Source organism: Hypanus sabinus, chromosome 2 (assembly GCF_030144855.1).
Source record: "Hypanus sabinus isolate sHypSab1 chromosome 2, sHypSab1.hap1, whole genome shotgun sequence".
Lineage (NCBI taxonomy): Eukaryota > Metazoa > Chordata > Chondrichthyes > Myliobatiformes > Dasyatidae > Hypanus > Hypanus sabinus.
The window spans coordinates 47,620,425-47,647,441 of NC_082707.1; the positions used below are offsets into that span (position 1 = coordinate 47,620,425).

General features: G+C 40.4%; 2 protein-coding genes across 3 annotated transcripts in view; one reads left to right on the plus strand and one right to left on the minus strand.

The window, feature by feature from the left end:
• The window catches only part of plaat1 (phospholipase A and acyltransferase 1), a 47,926-nt gene that overhangs the window by 16,533 nt on the left and 4,376 nt on the right, over nt 1-27,017 (minus strand). The window lies entirely within an intron of this gene.
• Nucleotides 11,361-26,946, plus strand: polr2h (RNA polymerase II, I and III subunit H). Its single transcript, XM_059945698.1, has 5 exons — nt 11,361-11,548; nt 14,944-15,027; nt 16,127-16,220; nt 20,813-20,896; nt 25,585-26,946. The coding sequence occupies exons 1-5, from the start codon at nt 11,476-11,478 to the stop codon at nt 25,700-25,702; spliced, it is 453 nt and encodes a 150-aa protein (XP_059801681.1). The 5' UTR covers nt 11,361-11,475; the 3' UTR covers nt 25,703-26,946.

Here is a 27,017-nt window from a genome sequence, read left to right on the forward strand (position 1 = left end):
TAGAACCAATCAGTCTTGAAACATCTATAGCAATTGGCAATACATAAGTTCAAGTTCAACTTTAATTGACGTTCAACCTTACACAACAATACAGCCAAATGGAACAGCGATCTTCTGGGGTCAAGGTTCAAAACACAGTACCAACAATCATATACAGCACACGTAGCAGATATAACTATGATGGCAGAAAACATAGTTACAACAGATATATAAAAATAATAATAATATAGCCAAATTCCCTGAATGTCATGGCTGGTCGATTGATGGTGCATGGCTGCTGTTCTCAAGCCGTGTTTCTGCAAGAACAAGCCACATTTCACACAGTTGCAGCTGCAGATGAATGCAATCCAACTTGTCTTCCCATAAGTGGGAAACAGAACTGTATAGAAAGGCTGAGTATGATATTCCACAGAATATTTGTACATCATTTCATTTGCAAAAATACCAAAGGTTTAGTACAGACATAATGAAGTTCTATGTGGCAACTGTTTATTGGTTCAGAAGATGTCAATTCATAATCCAATTTCAAAAAAGCAAATCATATTAGTATTTCTTTAAAAAACAGAAAAAGAAGTATGTATTTTCAAGTTTAGAAATCTTAATGAATACTTCCCCTGAGTTACAGCAGGTGAATGTTAAATTGATGTGGAATTTATTTATTATCATGCCACAACGAAATACTGGGAGTCCAATTTAAAGGCACGCTCTCATCTTAGAATAACTCAGGTTTAAAAGTTCTCTAATGAAATATGTTTTTAACTGATCTGGCTAATGCCCTGTTAAAGACGGTCTCCAGTCATTTTCAGTGCTTTCAATAACACTGAGATTCATAACAATATGAAATTCAACACAGCTATACTGTAATGTATTGTGAACCCTTTCTGGCATCTCTAATGAAGTGTTGTGTGATGATGTTCAATTCTCTCCATTGAATACAGAATGGTCATGTGTTTCAAATTATGCAAATGATTTGCACAGGCACTAGACCAAGGTGTTTCCGGTATTATTGATGGCTTTGTGGCAAAGTTTGCATGTGATATGAAGATAGGTGGAGGAGTAAGTAGTGCTGAGGAAGCAATGTGATTGCAGAAGGCCAGAGAGAAATTGAAAGAATGGGCAAAAAAGTGGCCGATGGAATACAGTGTTGGGAAAAGTATGATAATGCATTTTAGTAAAAGGAACAAAAATGCAGATTGTTATCTAAATAGGGAGAAAATCCAAACATCAGAGGTGCAGAGGGACTTGGTAGTCCTCGTGCAAAACCCAGTAGGTTAATTTACAGGTTGAATCTGAGATAAAGAAGGCAAATGCAATGTTGGCATTCATTTCATGGGGAATGGAATATAAAAACAAGGAGATTATGCTGAAGCTTCATAAAATGCTAGTCAGACAGCACCAGGAGTATTGTCAACAGTTTTGGGCCCCATGTCTCAGAAAGGATGTGTTGTCATTGGAAAGTGTCCAGAGGAGATTCATAAGGATGATTCCAGGAATGAAGGGGTTAACATATGAGGAGCGTTTAGCAGCTTTAGGCTTGTCCTCACTGGAATTGAGAAGAATGTGGGAGGATCTCATTGAAACCTACTGAATATTGAAAGGACTAGGTAAGGTGGATGTGGAGAGGATGTTTCCCATGGTGGGGGTCTCCAGAACAAGGGCACAGCCTCAAAATTGAGGGGCAACCTTTTAGAACAGAGATAAGGAGGAATCTTTTTAGCTAGAGAGTGGTGAATCTGTGGAATACTCTGCTGCAGACAGCAGTGGAGGCCAAGACTGTGGGTATATTTAAGGCGATAATTGATAGTTTCCCGATTGATCAGGGCTTCAAAGGTTATGATGAAAAGGCAGGTGTATGGGGTTCAGTGGTACCTTACATTAAACACTAATCTTACTTTTATTTTCCTACTACTTTCATTAACACTCCCCAGATTCTTCCACTCACCTACATATTAGGGGCAATTTGCAGAGACCACTTAACCCCTCAACATAATGAGGCAACCAGAAGCCCAGGAGGAAACAGGATGTGAAATCTCCATAAAGACAGCACTTGAGGTCAGGATTGAATGTCCACCTCTTGCTGCTCTTCTCTACTACAGCAGATATTTGCATTATTTTTCCCAAGGTACTGATGGGATATTGGCAGGTTGCTTTTCAACAATCTAAATGGTTTTTTTGAGCCAGCCAGATGCAGAAGTTACTGGGTTTGCTTCATTATTCCCATAAAGCAGGCAAAATAAAACCTTAAACTTAGACCAATGGTTAACAAGGGGATTGATGCTGAATGTAATGCTACAAATGATTTCTACATATTCTCTGTTATAGGGTTGAAATTTACATCTGAGACAACTTCATTTCTTTCCCTGGCCATCTAATCTGAACAGATGATACTCACAAAATGCTGTAACCTGTATTTTAAGTAATTGACGTCATACTTTCCACTGGATCATAAATCAATTATAGATGAGGTAATATAGTGAGTGGATGGTTCTAAATTCAGGGATCATATTAACAGGGGTAATGGTAAAGTGTTAACACATTTTAGATAATGGGATCTGTGCAACTACATATTATCACTTATAGTTTCAGTTCTTGGGATTTTTTTCTTAAAACACCATAAATGAAACATCATTTTGGCGCTGAATTTTGCTGGTTGTTAGTGATAATTGTGATCAAACCATCCAGGTTCAGTCACTGAAATGCTATTAAGTCCTGGAATTCCTCGCAGGCGCAATTAGTCTGACTCATCAACAATCTTGCTGGGATCTTGCAGGGGCCTGAAGATCCTCATTCGATAATTTAGAAACAGCTTCTTCCCCACTGCCATCAAATTTCTCAGTGGTCTGCGAACCCATGAATACTATCTCATTACTCCTTTCTTTTATACCGTTGGTTTATTTTGTAACTTATAGTCAACTTATGTTTTTGCATTGTCCTGTTGCCGCAAAACGACCATCACAGCATTTCAAAGGCAACACAAGTGAATCTGCAGATGCTGGAAATAAATAAAAACACAAAATGCTGGCAGAACTCAGCAGGCCAGACAGCATCTATGGGAGGAGACAGTGACGACGTTTCGGGCCGAAACCCTTCATCAGAAATTCAGCCCGAACCATCGTCACTACTTCCTCCCATAGATGCTGTCTGGCCTGCTGAGTTCTGCCAGCAGTTTGTGTTTCTATCACAGCATTTCACACCATTTAAGTCAGTGATAATAAACCTGCTTCCTCCACATTATGATGGAGAATTGACACACAGGCCAATGACAGGCTGGAACTAATGTGGTCCTTAATTTCAGTGGAGATACTGGACTGTGGTTTGGAAGGCATAATAGGAGAAAATAAATTTGTTAAAATATATACGGTTGACTTAAATCATTTAACTATCTCTATATGTTTTAAGTGTTTCAATAACTTTAAAAATGTTTAAAATCCTGGCTATCTTTGACAGGTGCCAAAGCTCTATCTCCACTTTTGCTTCTGTCTGGACCAGTGCATTGGCCTGCACTGTCACTAACAGCTAGTCCCCACCCGACTCAAGGATATGAACATCCCACTGCTGTATATACAGCTCAGTAGCATTTGCTGTGTTTGATCTGTGGACATAATTCTAAGAGTTAAGTTGTTCCCAGCCATATAATAATAAATCTTTTACCCATTTCTCATTAAAGATCATTAAATTATAGTCTTTCTACATCTTTGGACTATTTTTACTGTACCCATGGTCTGTTTTTTTTTTATCAATTATGGTATAGGCTGCACTGTTGTAACTGTATGTTAACTATAACTATATGTAACTATGTGGTTTTGTGTAGGTCTTGTAGCTTTAGTTTTTGGTTTGTTGGGTGGTAGAGTTGGTCTCTTCACTTGGTGTGTCTAGGTTGTCTTGTTTTGTCTGGTGCGTTTGGAGCTCCTTTCCAGGGAACGCACTAAGATGGTATTAATATGCAGCAGCCTCTCCAGACTCTGGGTTTGGGATTACCAAACGTTATGTGGATTTTCTGGTGTAGTCTGTTTTATTGTGTGCTTTTGTGATATCATTCTGGAGAGTGTTGTCTCATTTTGTAACTGCATCGCATTTGTGTTTTCTAAATGACAATAAACTGAAACTGAACTGAACCTGAACAGTAAGCCATTTGGTCAGACTTGTTTTTCTCTTCACAGCTGCTGTCCGAGCTGCTCTGGATCCCCTCCCAGCATTCTGTTTTTGTTTCATGTAATTTCACCTTTCCCTAACATCCAACTTTGCAAATAATTACCTTCCACGATTTCACAATTATTACCACGCTTTCCACTAAATGAATTCCCAACGTCACAATACTAGCTTTCACCTGACTTGAAACATCCTGAGATCCCACATTTATGTTCCCATAATCATCAAACAGTGCTGCCTCTATGATGCTATAGAGAACTTACGATGATGCTATCATGTCTATGGAGTCATTCTGCATGAGAATGGCATAATTTTTAGGTGTAATTTGACATCAGCTTGGAATGTATGCAGGAAACTGAAGCATTCCAGGAAACTTTCAACCAGGTTATCGCAGCGAACTTCAACCAGGCTAGCTTGAAGTCATCTCTGACGAACTACCACCAACACGTCACCTGGAGAACCGACGATGCCAACACCCCCGATCACTGTGGTACCACCATCAAGAAAGCTTACCATGCTATCCTGTGCCCGCAATTTGGCAAGTCCGATCTCATAGCTGTACTTCTACTTCTGGCATTTAGCCAGAGACTGAGAATCGCGGTGAGGTCCATTAAAGTCAAGAAAGGAGGAGGAGTGTTAACAAAACTGTTTTGAACCAGCAGACTGGACAATATTCAGGGATTCATCTTCGGTGCCGAATGAATATGCCTTGGCCATCTTCATCAAGACCTGCGTGGATGAGTGTAAACCTTTGAAAACACACTGAGTTTTCCCAAATCAGAAGCCCTGGATGAACTAGGAGATTAGCAGTCAGTTTAGGGCTAGATCTGTGGCATTCAAGACCACTGATTCAGAATCCTACAAAAATTCCCAGTATGACTTATGCATACTGCCTGAGAGAGAGAAGGCAATTCCATGTGAAATTAGTGATACAATTAGATGCACAGAAGCAGTGGCAGGGTTTGCGTGTTATTTCTCCTATAAAGCGAAACCTAACAGCAAAAATACCTAACAGCAATGCTTCACTCCTGAATGTACTCAACGCCCTTTATGCATGCTTTGAAAAAAAGAATGACACTATATGTGAATCCCCATAGCACCCAGCAACCCTGTAATTTCAGTCTCAGAGGTCGATGTCGGAACATCCTTCAGGAGGGTAAACCCTCACAAGGCATCAAACTGTGATGGTGTACCTTGCCAGGTTCTCGAAGCCTATATTGCCCCACTATCTAGTGTTCAAGGACATCTTCAATCTCTCACTGATGTGGTCTGGGGTCCCTTGCTCAAAAGGACAACAAAAGTACCGATGCCGACGAAAAGCAGGGTGAGCTGACTAAATAGCTCTATCGCTCGATAGCACCTGGAAGTGCATTGACAAGTTGATTATGGCTAGAATTAATTCCTGGCCGAGCAAGGACCAGAAAACACTGCAGTTGACCAATGAATACAAGAGGCCTGCAGCAAATCTCTGGAGCTTCTAGTAACAGCAGGCATAAGTCAGTCCGCTGTTTGTCAACTACAGCTCAATGTTCAACACCATCATTCCCTCTGGATTAATCACCAAGTGTCAAAGCCTGGGCATCTGCACTTCTCTCTGTACCTAGATCCTCAATTTCCTCATCAGGAGACCAGTTTGTGCAAACTGGTGATAACATCTCCCACTCATTGGTGCAACTTAGGGATGCGAGTTTAGCCCACTGCTATCCTCTCCCTACACCCATGACTGGTCAAATGCAATCTATAAATTTGCAAGTGACGCCATGGTGATAAGGAGGTGTACAGGAGTGAGACAGATAGACTGGTTAAGTCATGTTGCAACAACCTCAGGCTCAATGTCAGCAAGGCCAAGGAATTGATCGTGGATATCAGGAAGGGGAAGTTGGAAGAACACACACCAGTCATCACTGAGGATTCAGCAGTGGAAAAGGTGAGCAGTTTCAAAGTCCCTGGACGTCAACACCTCAGAGGATCGATTCTGGGCCTATCATATTGACACAATCATGAACAAAGCATGGCAGCGGCTATACTTCGTTAGCGTTTGTGGTGATTTTGTAAGTCACCGAAGACACTTTCATATTTCTATAGATGTGCGGTGGTTGCTTCACAACCTGGAATGGAGGCTTCACTATACAGGATCACAAGAGGCTACTGAGGGTTGTAGGTTCAGCCATTGGGGGCACATATTTCCCCAACATGGAGGACATTTTCAAAAAATGGTCCCTTAAGAAGGCAGCATTCATCTTATCATCCAGGACATTCCCTCTTCTCATTACTATCATCAGGGAGGTATAGAAGCCTGAAGAATCTCACTCAATGGTTTAAAAATGGCGTTCTTCCCTTTTACCATCTGACTTCTTAATGGTCCATGAACCTACAAACACTATCGCTTTTTAATTGCACCTTGTACTTAGAACATAGAACATAGAATAGTACAGCACATTACAGGCCCTTTGGCCCACAATGTTGTGCCGACCTTCAAACCCTGCCTCCCATACAACCCCCCACCTTAAATTCCTCCATATACCTGTCTAGTAGTCTCTTAAACTTCACTAGTGTGTCTGCCTCCACCACTGCAGTGCATTCCAAGCACCAACCACTCTCTGAGTGAAAAACCTTCTTCTAATATCCCCCTTGAACTTCCCTCCCCTTACCTTAAAGCCACGTCCTCTTGTACTGAGCAGTGGTGCCATGGGGAAGAGGCACTGGCTGACCACTCTGTCTAATCCTCTTAATATCTTGTACACGTCTATCATGTCTTCTCTCATCCTCCTTCTCACCAAAGAGTAAAGCCTAGCTCCCTTAATCTCTGATCATAATCCATACTCTCTAAACCAGGCAGCATCCTGGTAAATCTCCTCTGTACCCTTTCCAGTGCTTCCACATCCTTCCTATAGTGAGGCAACCAGAACTGTACACAGTATTCCAAATGTGGCCTAATTAGAGTTTTATAGAGCTGCATCATTACATCGCGTCTCTTAAACACTATCCCTTGACCTATGAAAGCTAACACCCCATAAGCTTTCTTAACTACCCTATCTACCTGTGAGGCAACTTTCAGGGATCTGTGGATATGTACCCCCAGATCCCTCTGCTCTTCCACACTATCAAGTATCTTGCCATTTACTTTGTACTCTGCCTTGGAGTTTGTCCTTCCAAAGTGTACCACCTCACACTTCTCTGGGTTGAACTCCATCTGCCACTTCTCAGCCAACTTCTGCATCCTATCAATGTCTCTCTGCAATCTTCGACAATTCTCTACACTATCTACAACTCCACCAACCTTTGTGTCATCTGCAAACTTGCTAACCCACCCTTCTACCCCCACATCCAGGTCGTTAATAAAAATCACGAAAAGTAGAGGTCCCAGAACAGATCCTTGTGGGACACCACTAGTCACAACCTTCCAATCTGAATGTACTCCCTCCACCACGACCCTCTGCCTTCTATAGGCAAGCTAACTCTGAGTCCACCTGGCCAAACTTCCCTGGATCCCATGCCTTCTGACTTCCTAAATAAGCCTACCATGTGGAACCTTGTCAAATGCCTTACTAAAATCCATGCAGATCACATCCACTGCATTACCCTAATCTATATGTCTGGTCACCTCCTCAAAGGACTCTATCAGGCTTGTTAGACACGATCTGCCCTTCACAAAGCCATGCTGACTGTCCCTGATCAGACCATGATTCTCTAAATGCCCATAGCTCTTATCCCCAAGAATCTTTTCCAACAGCTTTCCCACCACAGACGTAAGGCTCACTCATCTATAATTACCCGGGCTATCCCTACTACCTTTTTTGAACAAGGGGACAACATTCACCTCCCTCCAATCCTCTGGTACCATTCCCCTGGACAATAAGGACATAAAGATCCTAGCCAGATGCTCAGCAATCTCTTACCTCGCCTAGGGAATATTCCATCAGGCTCCGGGGACTTATCTGTCCTAATGTATTTTAACAACTCCAACACCTCCTCTCCCTTAATATCAACATCCAGAACATCAACTTCACTCATATTGTCCTCACCGTCATCAAGTTCCCTCTCATTGGTGAATACCAAAGAGAGCTATTCATTGAGGACCTCGCTCACTTCCACAGCCTCCAGGCTTATCTTCCCACTTTTATCTCTAATCGGTCCTACCTTCACTCCTGTTATCCTTTTGTTCTTCACATAACTGAAGAATGCCTTGGGGTTTTTGTTTACCCTACTCGCCAAGGCCTTCTCATGCCCCCTTCTTGCTCTTCTCAGCCCCTTCTTAAGCTCCTTTCTTGCTACCTTATATTCTTCAATAGACCCATCTGATGCTTGCTTCCTAAACCTCATGTATGCTACCTTCTTCCACCTGACTAAATTTTCCACCTCACTTGTCACCCATGTTTCCTTCACCCTACCATTCCTTATTTTCCTCACCGGGACAAATTTATCCCTAACATCCTGCAAGAGATCCTTAAACGTCGACCACAGGTCCATAGTACATTTCCCTGCAAAAACATCATCCCAATTTACACCCACAAGTTCTAGCCTTATAGGCGCATAATTTGCCCCTCCCCAATTTTCCATGATAATGCTAAAGGCCAGGGAGCGGTGATCACTGTCCCCCAGATGCTCACCCACTGACAGATCTGTGACCTGTCCTGGTTCGTTACTTAATACTAGATCTAGTATGGCATTCCCCCTAGTCAGGCTGTCAACATACTGTGACAGGAATCCATCCTGGACACACTTAACAAACTCTGCCCCATCTAAACCCTTGGACCTAATCAAGTGCCAATCAATATTAGGGAAGTTAAAGTCACCCATGATAACAACCCTGCTATTTTTGCACCTTCTAAAATCTGCCTCCCTATCTGCTCCTCGGTATCTCTGCTGCTACCAGGGGGCCTATAGAATACCCCCAGTAGAGTAACTGCTCCCTTCCTGTTCCTGACTTCCACCCATACTGACTCAAAAGAGGATCCTGCTACATTATCCACCCTTTCTGTAGCTGTAATAGTATCCCTGACCAGTAATGCCACCCATCCTCCCCTCCCCCCCCCCATCCCCTTTAAAGCACTGAAATCCAGGAATATTGAGAATCCATTCCTGCCCTGGTGCCAGCCAGATCTCTGTATTGGCCACTACATCATAATTCCGAGTATGTATCCAAACTCTCAGTTCATCACCTTTGTTCCTGATTGAACAATGCTTCTTGCATTGAAGTACACACACTTTAGCCCTTCTACCTTACTAGCTTTACACCCTTTATTTTGCTTCTCTTTCCTCAAAACCTCTCTATATGTTAGATCTGGCTTTACTCCATGCACTTTTCTCACTGCTCTATCACTCCGGTCCTATCCCCCTTGCAAATTAATTTAAACCGTCCCGAACCATGCTAGCAAACCTACCTGCAAGGATATTGCTCCCCCTTGAGTTCAGGTGCAACCCATCCGATCTGTACAGGTCCCACCTTCCCCAGAAGAGATCCCAATGATCCAAAAATCTAAAACCCTGCCCCCTGCACCAACTCCTTAGCCATGCATTCAACTGCCATCTCCTCCAATTCTTACCATCACTATCACGTAGCTCTGGCAGCAATCCTGAGAACGCCACCCTTGAGGTCCTGTTCTTCAGCCTTCTGCCTAGTTCCCGAAACTCACACTTCAGGACCTCATCGCTCTTCCTGCCTATGTCATTGGTACCAACATGTATCATGACTTCTGGTTGCTTTCCCTCTCGTACCAGGATGTCGTGCACCCGGTCAGAGACATCCCGGACCCTGGCACCCAGGAGGCAACAAACCATGCAGGTGTCCTTCTCACGTCCACAAAATCTCCAGTCTACTCCCCTGACTATAGAGTATCCAATGACGACAGCTCTCCTCTTCTCCGTCCCATCTTTCTGCACCACAGGGTCAGACTCAGTGCCAGAGGCCCTGCCACCGTGGCTCACACCTGGTCGGTCACCCTCGCCAACAGTATCCAGGATGGTAAAGTTATTATTCAGGGGAATGGCTACAGGGGTGCTCTGCACTACCTGTCTACTCACCTTCACTTTCCCCCCTCTGACTGTCACCCAATGACCTGCTTCTGGCAGCCTAGGTGTGTCTACCTCCCTGTAGCTCTCACCTATGACTGCCTCATTTTCCCTTATGAGTCAAAGGTCATCCAGCTGTTGCTCCAGATTCCTCACACGGTCTTCCAGATTGCCCAACCGCATGCACTTCTGGCAGATGTGACTCTGCAGGAGAGGGGAGCTCCCCCAAGACTGCCACATCTCACAGGAGAGGCACATCACCGTCTCAGGAGGCACTTTAAGGACTAACTGGGAACAAACTCGTCCTCCGTCTCTTCTCCTCAAAGCCTCAAATCTCCACTCTTTCACTGGCCGCTTTCCATTTTCCATTTATTTTGTAATTTATTTAGTATTGGCGTGTGATTAAAGTGGTTAAGGCGTTGGGCTAGTGATCTGAAGGTCACTAGTTCAAGCTTGAGCCAAGGCAGATTGTTGTGTCCTTGAGCAAGGCACTTAACCACACATTGCTCTCGGACGACACCGGTCCTTGCCCTTGGACAACATCAGTGACATGGAGAGGGGAAGACTTGCAGCTGCCGATCTCCCATACAACCCTGTCCAGGCCACAGTCTCGGAAACTTTCCAAGGCGCTAATCCATGGTCTTTCGAGAATAACTGATGCCTATGAGATATGGCGCAGAATCGGCCCTTTGAACCTCACCACTCAGCAACCCCCGACGTTCCCCGATTTAACCCTAACCTAATCACGTACAATTTCCAATGACCAATTAACATATTAACCGGTACAGTTTTTTTTAAAAAAGGCCTTTCCAACTGTATTACTGCCGCAGAACAAGTAAATGTACTGTAATGTCAAATGAGTCCGTGATTATAAACATGATTGTGGTTTTGAAATTCTAGAACTGCCAAAGTGTACGGTCCAATTGCATGACTTCTTTTTAACAAGTGAAGCAGATCAAAGCAATTGAAGCAGCTCTGAATTACTTAAAATAGATACTAGGGTTGTTTTACTGTAACTTGACCTTGATACAGATTTCCATTCAAAAAAAATTAAAAACCAGACAAACTTACGAAAATGCAAACTAATGCTGTAAATTAACTTTCAGCAGATATTTAAGGCGCGCAGTCGTGCCTTGATCAAAGATGGGGGAGAGTATGGTTAAATGATCAGACTGCGCAGCTGCATAGCTGTTGGGCGATACGGTGATTCTGCCAATATCCCGACATACTTTGAGAAAGTGTGCGGTACCGTGTCTGGGCCTGCTGAACGTTGGTCGGAAATCTCAAGATAATTTTTATCTTGTGTGGCGTGCAATGGCGGGGATTTTATTTGAGGATATATTTGATGTGAAAGATATTGACCCAGAAGGTGTAAAGTTTGATAGAGGTAAAGAAAGCGCCGAGCTCTTATCCACGCGCTTATCTTGGTGCATCGTGTAGTTACTGAATGGGGCAAGGAAGCTCAAATACAACAGTTTCCACACTGAAACTTTCATGTTAAATTTGTCGCAATATTTACGTTGTATGCTATTATTTTGGTTGGATATCTCTCCTTACGATAGTATTGTGTATTTCCTCTAGCTAGTGAATGTTTGTATGCGGCAAGCGTGTGTTGTCATTTGTTCAACGTTCGAATAGACTCGATTTCTTGAAAGTGGTTAAAAGTGATTAAATTATTGCTAATCTCGATCGCCATCCGAGGATATAACGTCAAAATCCACTAAATTTTATAGAATTTTAATTTCTTTAAATAATCCGAAATTAACCAACGTTAATCTTGACCATAAAATATCGGATCACCTTAAAACAAACACAGTAAGAATATCTGAACAGCATGAAATCTTAATATACTTCAGTTGGCCCACTTGACTGGTTAGTAGATTATGATGCAGAATTTGACAGTGACAAGGTTTATTGAATGTCAGGATATATGGTTAAATTCTTGTATGTTGGAGATAGCTATTACTGGGCACTTTAAGTGGCAAATAATATTAATGCATTCCAGTCTATGGGTGGATAAGTGTTAGAGTTTAATGTTGTATCGGGGGAATATTTTGTTTATTTTCTGAGGAGTATGAATTGAATTAAACATTGTAATCATTATTGAGCATCCCAGTTCCTGACCCCATGAAGTGGTAAATTGGACCTAGGAAGCTAGTCTGAGGATCTCTTGGAACAAGATCTTGGGGATGATCCAATTGATCCTTTACAACTATGGCCTTCTTCCAAAATGGATATTATTCTAGCTAATGGAGAGATTTATTAGTTCTCATTAAATTCAATTGCAGCAGGGCTTTTAAAATGTCCCACTGTCTAAGTTCCATCTTGACATTTTGTGCAGTTGCTCTCACCCCTTGTCTCTCAGAAGGGATTCATCTTTGACCATTATTGGACCAAAACTAACATAATGTATCCAAGCAGTGCATTGAAATACAATGTATTGAACTGTAGAAAACTTGGGCTGCTGTGCTTGTCAGTTTAAAACAAAATTGTTTTGCCTAATCCCATATTCCTGTATTTGGTAAGATGTCTTGCAGGTTAGGTATCTTCAGGAACAATTCCTAAGTAGTTAAGGATCCACCAGCTTTTGGAGCAGTGTATTGCAGATCCTCAGTATCTTCTGTGTGGAAGGTGGTTTCCTCCTCTCAGCGTTAATACTAATTACATCTAGGCTGACTGGTTTTTAGTCCTCTAATCAGAAATACCCCAGCTTCTTCAGTCTTTTGTCATGGCACCAGTTTTCCAGTCTATCATAGTCCTGTAGACCTCTGCAACCTCTCCAGTATCACATTCTTCATGTGCAATCAGACCCAAAAGTAATGCATGGGGTAACTTGTTTTGTAAACCAATTTATAGTAGAGCTTTCTGCTCTTTTATTTCTGTGCCTTAGCTACTAAATGAAAATATCCACTTATTTTTTAATCATCCTAGTGAGCTGTCCTGACATCTTTGAGACTCTCTTGACACACACTCCCTTTGTTCTGTGTCCTCTCATTTATTATGTATTCCTTTGCCTTAATTGACCTCTGAAAAGATATTAGCTAATTTGGATTGAATTTTGTTTTCCACTTTCTGTCCCATTTACCAGATTATCCAGAGCATTCTGTAGCTAATGCTTTTTTTTACAGTTAACCACATAGCCCATTTATGCAGTTAACTCAAAATCACGAAAATACACTGCAAAATTCAAGGAACTAAGTACTTGTCCTTGTAGAACTTTGCTGATACCAGGCTTCTGGTTTCAAAATCCTCCTGTCAGCTACTGTCATAGAGTCATAGGGAGGTCCTTTAATCAACGGAGTCATTATCAACCATCTACTTTCACTAATTTTATCTTAATTCAATTTCTTTTAATTCTGCTTACACTATCATGGACTCTACCACTTTCCTAGACTCAAGCAATTTACATTAGCCTTTATCAATCTATAAACCTGCATGTTTTTAAGATCTGGATGAAAACTAGAGCAGCTAAACATGGATGAAGGTGCCATCTTGACAGCAAAGGTCAGGATTGAACCTAGGTCTATGAGGTGGTGGATGTACTAGCAGAACCAAAATTGGATCCCATGTACCATGTTCACTTGAAGCTGATGAGTTGGTATTGTTCCACCTGCAGTGGACTGTATCATGCACTGCCCTGCCCTCATGGTTATAAGCTCAAATTCAATTACCTTTAAGCAAAGCCAGAATTGTTTTCTATATTCAATATTTTGGTTTCTCTGGCATTGTTTTTCTTTTCATTAAATTTTTAACTTAAGATATTCTTTTTCTTTTCAGTCTGTGTTTAATTAACATTTGCCTGCTAAGCTTGATTTTAAACCTACCTAAAATCACTACCAGATATCCTCACAAAGATACTGGACCCAGCCCTGTTGAGGTGCTGCCCATCTGATCTGTGTACATCCCACCTTTATCATTACTGGTCCCAGTACTCCAGGAATCCAACAGACCTCTCCTCAGCAGCATTGCGTTCACCTGCATTATCCTCTTATTTCCATGTTCACTGGCACCTGGCAATGGGAGAAATTTTAGAAATTATTACCCTTGTGATCCTACTACTTTTTCCTAACTCTTTCCAAGAACTATTATCTGCAGTACTTGTACTCTTTTGTCATTGGGACCTATATGGACACCATCTTTTCCCCTCCAGTATGCCCTGCAACTGTTAGTTATAACCTGTGTCAAACACCAGCAAAGCCAAATACCATCTTACAAACATTTTGTGAATGTACAAACTTCTTGTAGACAGCAGTGGGAATTGAACGCTGGCATTGTAAAGCATTGTGCTAACTGATGTGCTTCTATGATGGCCCTTTGAATTGTGGTTTGTGAGTTCGGTTACCTGATCAATCATAACTCAGGGTCACCTGTACTACATTGTTGTGCTTCTGATATTACTTGGGTGTTCAGAAATTGTGGTTATGAGGGAATGTACTGTGAAGGTAAAAGATCAATCATGATGTTTTTGAATGATGGGAATAGCCATCAGGTGTCAAACGACTTGTAGCACTTGCTATTTATGGTCTAGTTTGCTTTTACTTATTTAGTGCTTTGTAAAGAGGAGCATAAATAGTCATTTTTAAACACTGGAGATCACACTAGAATGCAAAAATTATAAATGTACTGTCTAATTAAATGCTGTTCCTATGAACACTCAAACTGAAAATCTATTTGATACTGGCAGTTAAAATCTTTTTTTTAGTTTTTGACTCTTGGAGCTTAATATAAATGAAAGCAATACTGAGACAGCTTTAGGCAAATAAACTGTTGCTGTCTTTACAGTTTCTCGCCTACATTGTGAAAGTGAATCCTTTAAAATGGACCTGATACTTGATGTAAACATTCAGATTTACCCTGTTGAACTTGGTAAGATACTAATTGCAATTTTTAATTTGGGTAAATACAATTTATGTCATCGTTATGTGAAATACTATTAATGTTCATGTATTCCAACCAAATGTTGAATTGCTCCAGTTCAAAATTGTCTACTTCAAAATGACAATATATGAATGTGCTTCAGTTTATGAACTGAGTTCCATAAACAGGCAAAGCCTTCCCACCATTGAGCACATTAACACAGAGCGCCGTTGCAGGAAACCAGCATCCATCATCAGGGACCGCCACCACCCAGGTCATGCTGTCTTTTTGCTGGTGCCAGGAGGTACACCACCAGGTTCAGGAACAGTTATTGCCTCTTAACCATCAGGCTCTTGAACCAGAGGGGATAACTTCACTCGCCCCATTAGTAAACTATTCCCATAACCTTTGGACTCGCTGTCAAGGACTCTTCATCTCATGATCTGGATATTTATTGCTTGTTTATTTATTTCTCTCTTTTTTTTTAGTTGCACATTTGTTGTCACTTGCACATTGGTTGGTTGTCCATCCTGATGAGTGTGGTCTTTCATTGATTCTTTGTTTCCTGGATTTACTGTGACTGCCTCCAAGAAGGCTAATCTCAGGATGGTAACATCATGAGAGGGCATGTTCTGGGTGCTGGGGATCCTTAATGGTGGACGCTGTCTTCCTAAGGCACCGCTCCTTGAAGATGTCTTGGATGCTCTGGAGACTGGTACCCATGATAGAGCTGACTAATTTTACAAGAATATAATGAAATGTTATTTGACTGCATTGGTTGTGGAATGGTCAGTTTAATTGGATTCAGAATGTAGGGATGCCTTGTTAAACCAAATTAATTTCTTATAACAAGCTTAGAGTTCTAGATGGGTGGTATGTAAGTCAATATAAAACACAAATACATGCTAATTCTGATAGATTTGGTTTGTATTTGAAGAATGGAATATTTGTAAACCTACTGATGTAATTACATTATTTTGATTGGGTAAAATAATTGACAATATTAGAAAAGGAATAGGATTTGTAAACTACTCTGCTTTGCACTATGGAAGGACATATGGAGAATTAGTTAATTTTACTATGTTGATATACTATACTTTTTTCCCAGGTGATAAATTTCGTCTAGTAATAGCAAGTACTTTGTATGAAGATGGAACACCAGATGATGGAGAATACAACCCTACGGATGACCGGCCATCTAGGTACTTAGACAATAGCAGAATCTTGCAAAACTGATGGAAGCTTTTCACCATAATATGGGGTGTCATCTCTTTGAATATGTTGTCTAATTAATCCCAATACCATTCCCCCTCTGCTCCCCCACACATACACACACATTCTCTCAGCCTTCATTTTCTTTATTGGTTTTTGGTTGAACAATATCATGATTCCTTTTTGAAAGCTATCAGTAAATATAGTTTACCAGCACCCTTTCAGCCAAACCAAGATCATAACATTGAATAATTTCATTCTTCATATTGTTGCCTCAGGCTCTATTTCAGATTTCTAAAAATATATATTTTCTGGTTACCTTCTTGCTGCTAGTAAAATTAGTTTATTTGTTGCAACACAGATAAAAGGTTGGAGGAACTCAGCAGGCCAGGCATCTATGGAAAAGAATAAATAGTTGACATTTCGGCTGAGACCCTTCATTGGGACTGGAAAGAAAGAGAAGTCAGAATGACAAGTTGTGGGGGAGGGGAAGTAGTAATACAAGGTGATATGTGAAATTGGAAGGGGGGAGGGAGTGAAATGAAGAGCTGGGAAGTTGTTTGGTGAAAGAGGTACAGGGCTGGAGAAGAGGGAATCTGATTGGAGAGGAGAGAAGACCATGGAAGAAAGGGAAGGGGGAGGAGCACCAGAGGGAGGTGAAGGAAGTCTGAGAAAGCAATGTTCACGCCACTAGGTTGGAGGCTACCAAGATGGAATATAAGATATTGTTTCTCCAATCTGAGTGTGGCCTCATCATGGCAGTAGAGAAGGCCATGGACTGGTGCATGGGAATGGGAAGTAGAATTGAAGTGGGTGGCTACTGGGAGATCCCACTTTTTATGGCAGATGGAGCATTGGTGCTTGGCGAAGTGGTTTCCCAATCTACGTCGGGTCTCACCGATTATACAGGAGGCTACACAGGGAGCACTGTACAGTAGATGTCCCCAGCAGAACAGGGTTTGTTTGCTTTTAAAACATTTCATGACTGAACATACTGTTTTAATGTTATCTTGGCTTAATCTGCCATTATAAATTTGTTCATTTATGACCTTGCCTCTACCATAAATTAGAACTGAGATTGTTTACTGATAATTCTACAGGATTCAGCTCAGCTCTAGTAATGAAGCCACATTTGCTGATACACAGCAGTCACAACAATTTCTACTTGTATACCATCATTTTAATTAAAAAAATATTATAAAGCTTTTCATGGGAGTATTATCAAACAAAAGTTGGTGCTGGGCTTCATGATCTAGAAAGGTAGATGACTAAATTTGATCAATTGGGTTTAGTTCATGGTTCAAAGTACATTTATTATCAAAGTATGTATAAACTGTACAACCTTGAGATTCACCTGCTTACAGGCAGCCGCAAAACAAGAAACGCAAAAGAACACGATTTAAAAAAAAACAGACCAACACCCATTATGCAGAAAGAGGGGGGGAAACACAAATCGTGCAAGCAACAGCATTCAGAACGAAAGTGAGCCTTTGGAACCCAACCATGGAGTCTCAGCCTCGGTTCATCGCACAACAGGGCAAATTGTCACAAAGCTCGCAGATACACAGCCTCAGCGGCAAGGAGAGTGGAGTAAATGTCGCGAAGCAGTGAGCCCGTCCCTTGCCACACCCTGTTTTTTCAGTCCGCCTGGCCTTTCATTTGAATTTGCCAATCACTGGGTTGTCCCCTGCACTGGGCCCTGCCACAGTGATATGCTTTGGGTCTAGACTCTGCCACCATGTTCCAGCCCGTAACCGACTTTTCAAAATCAACCTGGGGCTTAAATTGATCCAACTTCTCTCTCGGTTTAGGTGGGCAGGCTCAGAAACTCCTCTGCTCACTCCAATTCCATCTCAAACATGCCTTGACCTTGCTCTGACTTGGCATCACACCTGTAAGCCTCAACACTTGATTGAACCTCACCTTCACTTGCCACTTCATTGTTTCTGGTGATAATTTACTACGATTTTCCACGGGAAAAAAAAGTTATTAATAAAATATCTAGTTGTATTTCTTGCTTTATGAATCATCATTAAGCTGTTGCCCATCTTCAGTGCACCTTCTTAAACCAAAAGTTTAAGTTGGTAATGTTCTAAACAAGCAAGGGGAAGCAGAGCTAGGATTTCCAACCCAGGGTTGACAGACCCCCTTGGTTAATGGTAGGGGTATCTGGCATAAAAAAAGGTTGGGAACCTATGCTGTTGATGGAATTTGAGAGTTGGGGCTTTGGCATCCTGAGGTATAGCCACTGATGACAGAAGAGATGCATAAAGTCAAAACTGTGAATTTTAATAGTTGCATTGCTTAACCAAGAATAAATGTTGGCAGCAAGTTCAGGGATTAATGTGACATTGTCAGATGATGTAATATTGTTCTAAACGAGAAGTCTTAATTATGTGAATAGGAGGAATAAAACTTAACTTGAAGACAAATAATGACACAAAAGTTGTGAACAATCTGTCAATTCCAGATACGTTCCAGGAAGAACGATAAAGTAGACTTCAGGAAATGAGATGGAGACTACATGGGGAGAGAGGGAGGGAAGAGAGAGTGTAATTAAGTATAAGGGGAAAAACCTGTTACCTAAAGGTAACAGAGCATACACCCTTTTCATAACTCTTAGGATCTAGTATATTATTCTTTCATTTTCTTGTTTTTAATCTTAGTAGATATATAAGCATAGTCTGTCCATTCTTGCTTCATTAGACAACACACCTATTCCAACTATCAAGATAGTAATCCCCCTTTGAACTCCTCCTAAGAGTTGGGGATTGTCAGAAAACCAGGCAAAGTTGCATGTCAGTTTACGTGAACCGGATGTCAGCAATTTTCAAGAAGGGTTACTGATCTTTGGGACAAATGCAGTGAGTGGTTTCTTTACAAACATTCAAAACAAGCTGGGTAAATTCCTAAAAGGCAAAGGTCACAATAAATAAAAGTTATTATGGTATGGTCTCTTTGGTTTCTGAATTGTTTTTGATTACCTCGAGACTTTGAGAGAATTTTTTTAATGATACTGCCCCACTTAATTTGTTGCTTTTTTTTAAACATCTCCAAAGATTTCTTGTAGTTATAAACTTACTGCATTGAAATCAATGGAATTAAATTTCAGAAGTGAGTACCATGTTTAGTACTAATGAAGGATGAACTTCTGACCATTTAAGTCCGAGGGGTGATTGATAAGTTTGTGGCCTAAACTAGAAGGAGATGAGTTATTAACTTCAAACTTTCTGCTTAATCACTCAAAGAATTGAACTGTATGTGCATTTAATGAGAGGTGTATAACTCATCTCCTCTACCTTGGGCCAAGAACTTATCAATCACCCTGCTGTGGACACTTTCTGGAGGTCCAAGATCCGTATGCTCCACCACCACTGGACTAAGTGTGTAAATGTAGAAGGGAACTATGTTTTAAATAAATAAACAAACAAACAAACAAACAAGCAAGCAAGGTTTTATAAAATTGACTCCCACCTTGGGCCATGAGCTTATCAATCACCCCTCGTAAGTTGGAATACATAGATGATGAGGGTCAAGTTTTACCTTAATGTTCCAAATTTTAATTTTATAGATAATTTTGAGATCTAAAATACTATCTTGCTATTTTTAAGGCTGAGTTCTTGAAAGAACTGTATTGTATGTTACCTATGTAAAACCATTAATAGTACCGGGATATTGGCTTGATAAAACAATTAAGAATGTGAAGTTGAATAAGGTGGAAAAAATGGCATTTCTGATTTTTAGATTTGTAATAAATACACTTTTTAGAAGGTATTCTACTTAAAGTAATCAAATAGTACAGATATTGTACAATGCATCCTCAAATGTACTTCTAAATATTCCATACTTGGCCTTGGCTATCATTTAATTACCTGAACCCTTACTCAGTTTTCTGTTGGTAAGTGTTGTTCTTTTATTTGTGCTTCATCTTCGTTTGTAATGTGATTCTTTCCTAAAGGGCGTGGGATAGTTGTGCAGTGAAAAATTCCACACTTGTTTCTTGCTACATCGCCATTATTTGTGTGTGAGCTATGGTGATGGTTTTTGATAGACATTTTTGATTAAAACCTGATATAACTTAGACCTATCCTTATCCACTATCTGTACATGAACTTTCCTGCATCAAACTACTTCCAAGAACATATAGTATATGACCAAACACAGGAAATTGGAACTAGTTACAGGACGTTGAGCCCAGTTTCTGTGGCCATGGCCATCATAGGTTCATTGGGCTAAAGGGCCTGTAACTGTGCTGTGTTTCTGACAGTGAACAGTATGCATTTTGGCTAGCTCTTAATGACTGCTATTTTACTGGACGTGCATTGTAATTAACTGGATCTTAGTTGAAATAGTTTAAGAGCAACAAAGTTACAACTACCTTGGTTGTTGAATGTGAACTGAATTTGTGGTTGAGCCATTCAAAGAAAAATGAAAATTTCTGTATTAAGAATATAATTATTGTATGGAAAGTTTGGCATGTCATAAATTTTGTACAGTTTTGTCCAATTTTGCTGGATTCCAATATATCAAAGATTTTTTCTGTATTTTTCTAAATGTTATTAATTTTCTTTATATCTTACAGAGCAGATCAATTTGAATATGTCATGTATGGAAAAGTTTATAGAATAGAAGGAGATGAAAGCTCAACTGAAGCAGCCACAAGATTGTGAGTACTAAAGTAATGTAAACCGCAGTATAATATTTTTGAAAATTTATGTTGAATGTAGTGAGATTTATTTCTTAAACATTGTTGGAGAGTTTTTTTTAATGTTGTAGGCCCAAAGTCTACTAGCACTAGAACAGAATGTAAATTTTTTCTGAAGCTAGACTTTGTACTTTGCTGTGCTGACGCCGATCTTTTTGCATAATATTAAAAGGAGTTCTGGGAGAAAGTACTTATGTAACACTTACCCAACAGGCTGGTATATGTCTAGGGGAAAAGGGGATCCAGCCACACACCAATCCCACCTCCCGTGCACGCAGGTGCTGTGAGAATTGAGTTTATGCCTCGCGCCCGCCCATAGTATCAAACCCACAACAAATTGCGTTATGAAATACACTTTAAAGAGATAACTAAAATTAAAAGAGTATTAGGCAATACAATATATATGCAAGGGAAAAAAACAAAAAGGCACCAACTTATCAAAGTTCAGTCAGTTTAGTACACATCGTTGGAGCTCAAACATCGAACCATTCGACCCCTCGTCGCTTGCCTCCGACCTCCACGTCTTCGCACCTAGGACCACCCCCGGTGGTCTTCCGAGCAGTGCAGCGCACGTACACCTTCCTCGACGTCCTCCTCCCGGCTGTCTCCCAAAAGCCCGTGAAAAACCCCTCCCCAAGTTCCCAGCCTCACAAGACAAAATAACATTTCCCATTGGTTAACAAATGAATACAATGACCATATCAACAAGTATAAAGCAAAACAACTGTGAGAGAAACACTTATCAAACAAAGAAGCATTCCTACTCTTAACAAACCAAAAAACCCATTTTGAGTAACATACACAGGACATTGTACACTTATTTTCAGCAAAGTATGTTCTGAGTAATCAATTGCAATGCAAAGTAGATGATATAAAGATGAAATATCAATAGATATTAGAAAATACCTTGGAAATTGTTCCTTCAAGTATGGTTGTAGATTTTATGTGGAAAAATATGTTGTGCATTCTTTTTAGTATTAATATGTGATCACCACTGACAATATGATTATTGCCTGTCCTAAGTCTCTTACTCTCTATAGAAATGGCATTCCATAAAACATAGGAATAAAAGTAGGCCATTCAGCCAATTGAATCTGCTCCATCATTTGATCATAAGATATAGGAGCAGACTTGGGCCATTTGACCTATTGAGTCTGCTCCGCCATTTCATCAAGGCCGATCCAATTTTCCTTTCAGCCCTAATCTTCTGCCTTCTCCCTGTATCCTTTCATGTGCTACCAATCAAGAATCTATCAACCTCTGCCTTAAACTTCTACCCCTCTATTCCAAGGCTGTGTCCTCTGGTCTTAGACGTTCCCATCATAGGAAATGTCTTCTTCACATTTGCTCTATCAAGGCATTTCATCATTTGATAGATTTCAATGAGGACACTCCTCATTCTTCTGAATTCTAGAAAATACAGGCCCAGAACCATCAAAAGCTCTTCGTATGAGAAGCCATTCAATCCTGGAATAATTTTTGTGAACCTCCTTTGAACTGTCTCCAGTTTCAGCACATCCTTTCTAAAATAAGGGAGACAAAACTGCTCACAACACTGGTGAGGCCTCATCAGTGCTTTATAAAGTCTTAATGTTACACTTTTGATTTTATATTCTAGTCCTCTTGAAATGAATGCTACTTTAGGGAATCCTGCACATGGACTCCCAAGTTCCTTTGTGCCTCCGATTCCCCCCCCCCCCCCCAGTTTTCTCTCTTTTGAAAATGGTCAACCCTTTCATTTCTTCTACCAAAGTGCATGACCATATACTTCCTGACACTGTATTCCATCTGCCATTTCTTTGCCCATTCTCCTAATCTAAGTCCTCCTGTAGCCTTTCTATTCCCTGAAAACTACCTGCCCCTCCACCTATTTTCATATTGTTTGCAAACAAGGCCATCAATTCTATCAACCAAATAATTAACATACAAGGTAAAAAGAATTGGTCTCCATATGGACCCCTGTGGAACATCACTAATCACTGGCAGCCAATGAGAAAAGACTCCCTTTATTCCCACTCTTTGCTTCCTGCCAATCAGCCACTGCTTTATCCATACTAGAATCTTTCCTGTAATATCATGGGCTCTTAGCTTGTTAAGCAGCCTCATGTATGGCACCTTGTCAAAGTTCTTCTGAAAATCCAGGTACACAACATCAACCAATTCTTTGTCTATCCTGCTTGTCATTTTCTCAAATTTCCAACAGATTTGTCAGGCAAGATTTTTCCCTGTGGAAATCATGCTGACTATGGCCTATTTTATCATGTGCTCCAAGTACCCTTTGACTTCATCCTCAATAATCATTTTCAATATCTTCCCAACCACTGAGGTCAGACTAACTGGCCTATAGTTTCTTCTGTTGCCTCTCTCCCTTTTTGAAAATTGGAGTGACATTTCCAGAACCATTCTCAGAACCTGGTGATTCTTGAAAGATCATTATTAATGCCTCCATGATCTCTTCAGCCATGTCTTTCAGAACTCTGGGGTGTACATGATCTGGTCCAGGTGACTTGTCCGTCATAAGACCTTTCAGTTTCCTAAGAACCTTCTCTCTAGTTATGGTAAATTCACACATTTCATGACCCCTGAGACTTGGAACTTCCACCATTCTGCTAGTGTCTTCCACAGTGAAGACTGGTGCAAAATACTTACTCAGTTCACCGGCCATTTTGTTGTCCCCCATTACTATCTCCAGCATCATTTTCCAGTGGTCCGATATTCATTCTTGTCTCTTTTTTACACTTCGTCACTTCATATATCTGAAAATACTTCTGTTATCCTCTTCCATATTCCATCTTTACCTTAATGACTTTTTTGTTGCCTTCTGTTGGTTTTTGAAAGCTTCCCAATCCTCTAATTTCCCAGTAAGTTTTGCTCTATTATATGCCCTCTCTTGGCTTTTATGTTAGCTTTGACTTGTCTTGTTAGCCATAGTTGTATCAAAGTTCCTTCAGAATACTTCACAAGAATGATTCCAGGAATGAAAGGGTTACCATTTGAGGAACATATGGCAGCTCTTGGGGTATATTCCCTGGAGCTCAGGAAAATGAGGGGGATCTCAGAAACATTCCGTATCTTAAAAGGCCCGAACAGAATAGATATGGCAAAGTTATTTCCCGTGGTTGGGGAGTCTTAGACAAGAGGGCATGACTTCAGGATTGAAGGACACCCTTGTACAGTAGAGATGCGAAGAAATTACTTTAGTCAGAGGATGGTAAATCTGGAATTTGTTGCCATGAGCAGCTGTGGAGGCCAAGTCATTGGGTGTAATTAAGGCAGAGAGAAATAGGTTTTTGATTAGCCAGGGCATCAAAGGGTATGGGGCGAAGGCAGGGAAGTGGGGGATGACGGGAAGAATTGGATCAGCCCATGATTGAATGGCGGAGCAGGCTCGATGGGCCAGATGGCCTACTTCTCCAATATCTTATGGTCTACTTCCTCTTTGTGATGTATATATCCTGTGTCTTCTACATTGCTTCCAGAAATTCCAGCCATTGCTGCTCTGCCATTATTCCTGCCAGTGTTCTTTTTCAATCAATTCTGGTCAACTCCCCTCTCATGACTCTGCAATCCTCTTTACTCCATTGTAATACTGACACATTTGACTTTGGATGCAAGGCCTTAACCCCATTTTTCCTGCCTTCTCCTCATAATGTTCGATATACTTTTCAATCAAAAACTGATCAACCAGTTTACATATACCCAATGACCTAATCTCTACAGCTGTCTGTGGCAATGATTTCCATTGATCCATCACCCACTGGCTAAAGATATTCCCCCTTGTCCTTCTATTCTGAGGCTAAGCACTGTAGGAATTTGTTAATTGTCCCTAATATATCTACCTCTGCCACCACCCTTGCCAGCGCGTTCCACAGACTACCACTTCCTGTGTTAAAGCAAAAAACCTGCCTCTGTCATCCCCCTATATTTTCCGCCAAATACTTCAAAGTATTGCCATTAGTTATTAGCCATTTTTGCCCTGGGGCGGGTCTCTGGCTATCCAGTTGATCTATACTCCTTCTCATCTTGTACACCTCTCATCCTCCTCCCTTCAAAGAGGATAGCCTTAGCTCACTCAGCCTATCCACGTAAGGCATCATCCTGGTAAATCTCTGCACCCTCTCTAATGCTTTCATATCCTTCCTATATTGAGGTGACCTAAACTGAACAATACTCCAAGTGTAGTCCAACCAGAGTTTTGTAGAGCTGCAATATTATTTTAACTCAATCCCCTGACTAATGAAGGCCAACACACCAAACGTGGTCTTAATTACAGTTATACTGCAACTTTGAGGGAAGTCCAAGATCCCTCTGTTCATCCACACTGTTTAAAAAGCCTGCCATTAATCCTGTATTCTAGGTGGATTTTGCAAAGTGTATCACTTCATTTTTCTGCATTGAACAACATATGTCACTTCTCAGCCCAGCTCTGCAGGCATCAATGTCTCACTGTATCCTCAGACAACCTTTTGTATTATCCACAATGCCACCAAACATTGTGTCATTTGCAAACTTACTAATCCACCCTTGTATTTCCTTGACCAAGTCATTTATAAAAATAGATATCCCTGTATATTTGAGCCAGTATTTTCAATTTTATCTATTTGCTGAAAGTGTTAGAAGCATACTAAATGAATTTTCATTTCTTACAGGTCAGCCTATGTCTCCTATGGAGGTCTACTTATGAGGCTTCAAGGAGATGCAAATAATTTGCATGGCTTTGAGGTGGATTCCAGAGTGTATCTGCTAATGAAGAAACTTGCATTCTGAGATGGAAGAACAGGAATGTGGAAATCTTACATGTGCTTAAGTTATCAATGAAATCAAATTTGTTTGTTGATATTAGTCAACAAATGATTTCTCACACCGAATTTGTAAATGTCCTACATTTTATGTTCTCCCTGTTTCAAAGGAGATGATGTAGGAAAGTAATTATTTAAAATTAATGACTGGCTTACATTTTTCAAAAAAATTAAGTGGCCATATCATGAAAAGGAACTATACATTTTTTTGATGTTTGTAAAATTGAGTTCTTTGAACAGAATCCAAATAAAAATGTTTGTTTCAAAAATAACATTACATGCCATTTACTGCTATGACACTGAGATCTGAGATAACTGATAATGACACTCTTTAATTAAAGTCCAAATTTACAAGCACAAAAAAACCCAAAAAGTAACCAAAAGGACTAATGGAATTGAAAAGTAATGATACTTCAGTTCTAAGTGCCCTTTATCATTCCCCATCTGGAACACTGCATTTAGTTTGGGCATTGAATCTTGGGAAAGATGCACACTTGTAAGTTGGCATATCAGGATGATGATCACAAGGGTTTAAAGAACAAACATTTATTTATAGAAGTTTTAGACTTAAGAACACCAAGTGCTTTACCTCTAAGTGCTTCTGAACTATAACCACTGTTACCATTTCTGGTAATTAAAAAATCTAGAGCATCCAATTTGCTACTATGAGATACAACCCAGAATAATGACATGTTAGTTGGGTTTTAAATATTGCCCAAAATAAAAAAAAAATTGAGGCTGTGTTACACTACTATGATATTTAAAAGATTGACCAAATTGCTAAATGGGATCATTAAAATAATGAATTTGATATGCTGAATCCAGAATGTGAAATACTGGTGTAAGATCAGAAAACATGCCACATATAAAATAATGTACCACTAATTCTTGATGTTTGGTCAACTAAAAGTTCAAAAAATAGAAGTTTGATTTTTGTAAAGCAAGCATACTAAGGGATGTGAAGCAAAGATGGGTAACAAGCACATATCTGTCATCTAACTAAATAATGGAACATGCCTGTTTCTGTGAAGACATGGTTCAATCCCATGAGGTGTCAGTGTTTATAAAGAGACATGAAGTGTTTGTTCTTTTACCTCCCTTAACTCAAATTGAAATTCATCTTGCTATCTAATAGAGACATAATTCTTGTTCAGGTATTACATCATGCTACTAAATAAAGTTTTTATATTTACCCAAAAATGGCTTGTTTCAAAGCTACTTAACAGTTGTCAGTGTGTCAGTTTATCACTTGCAATGCACGATTGCAAAACAGTTGAATGAAG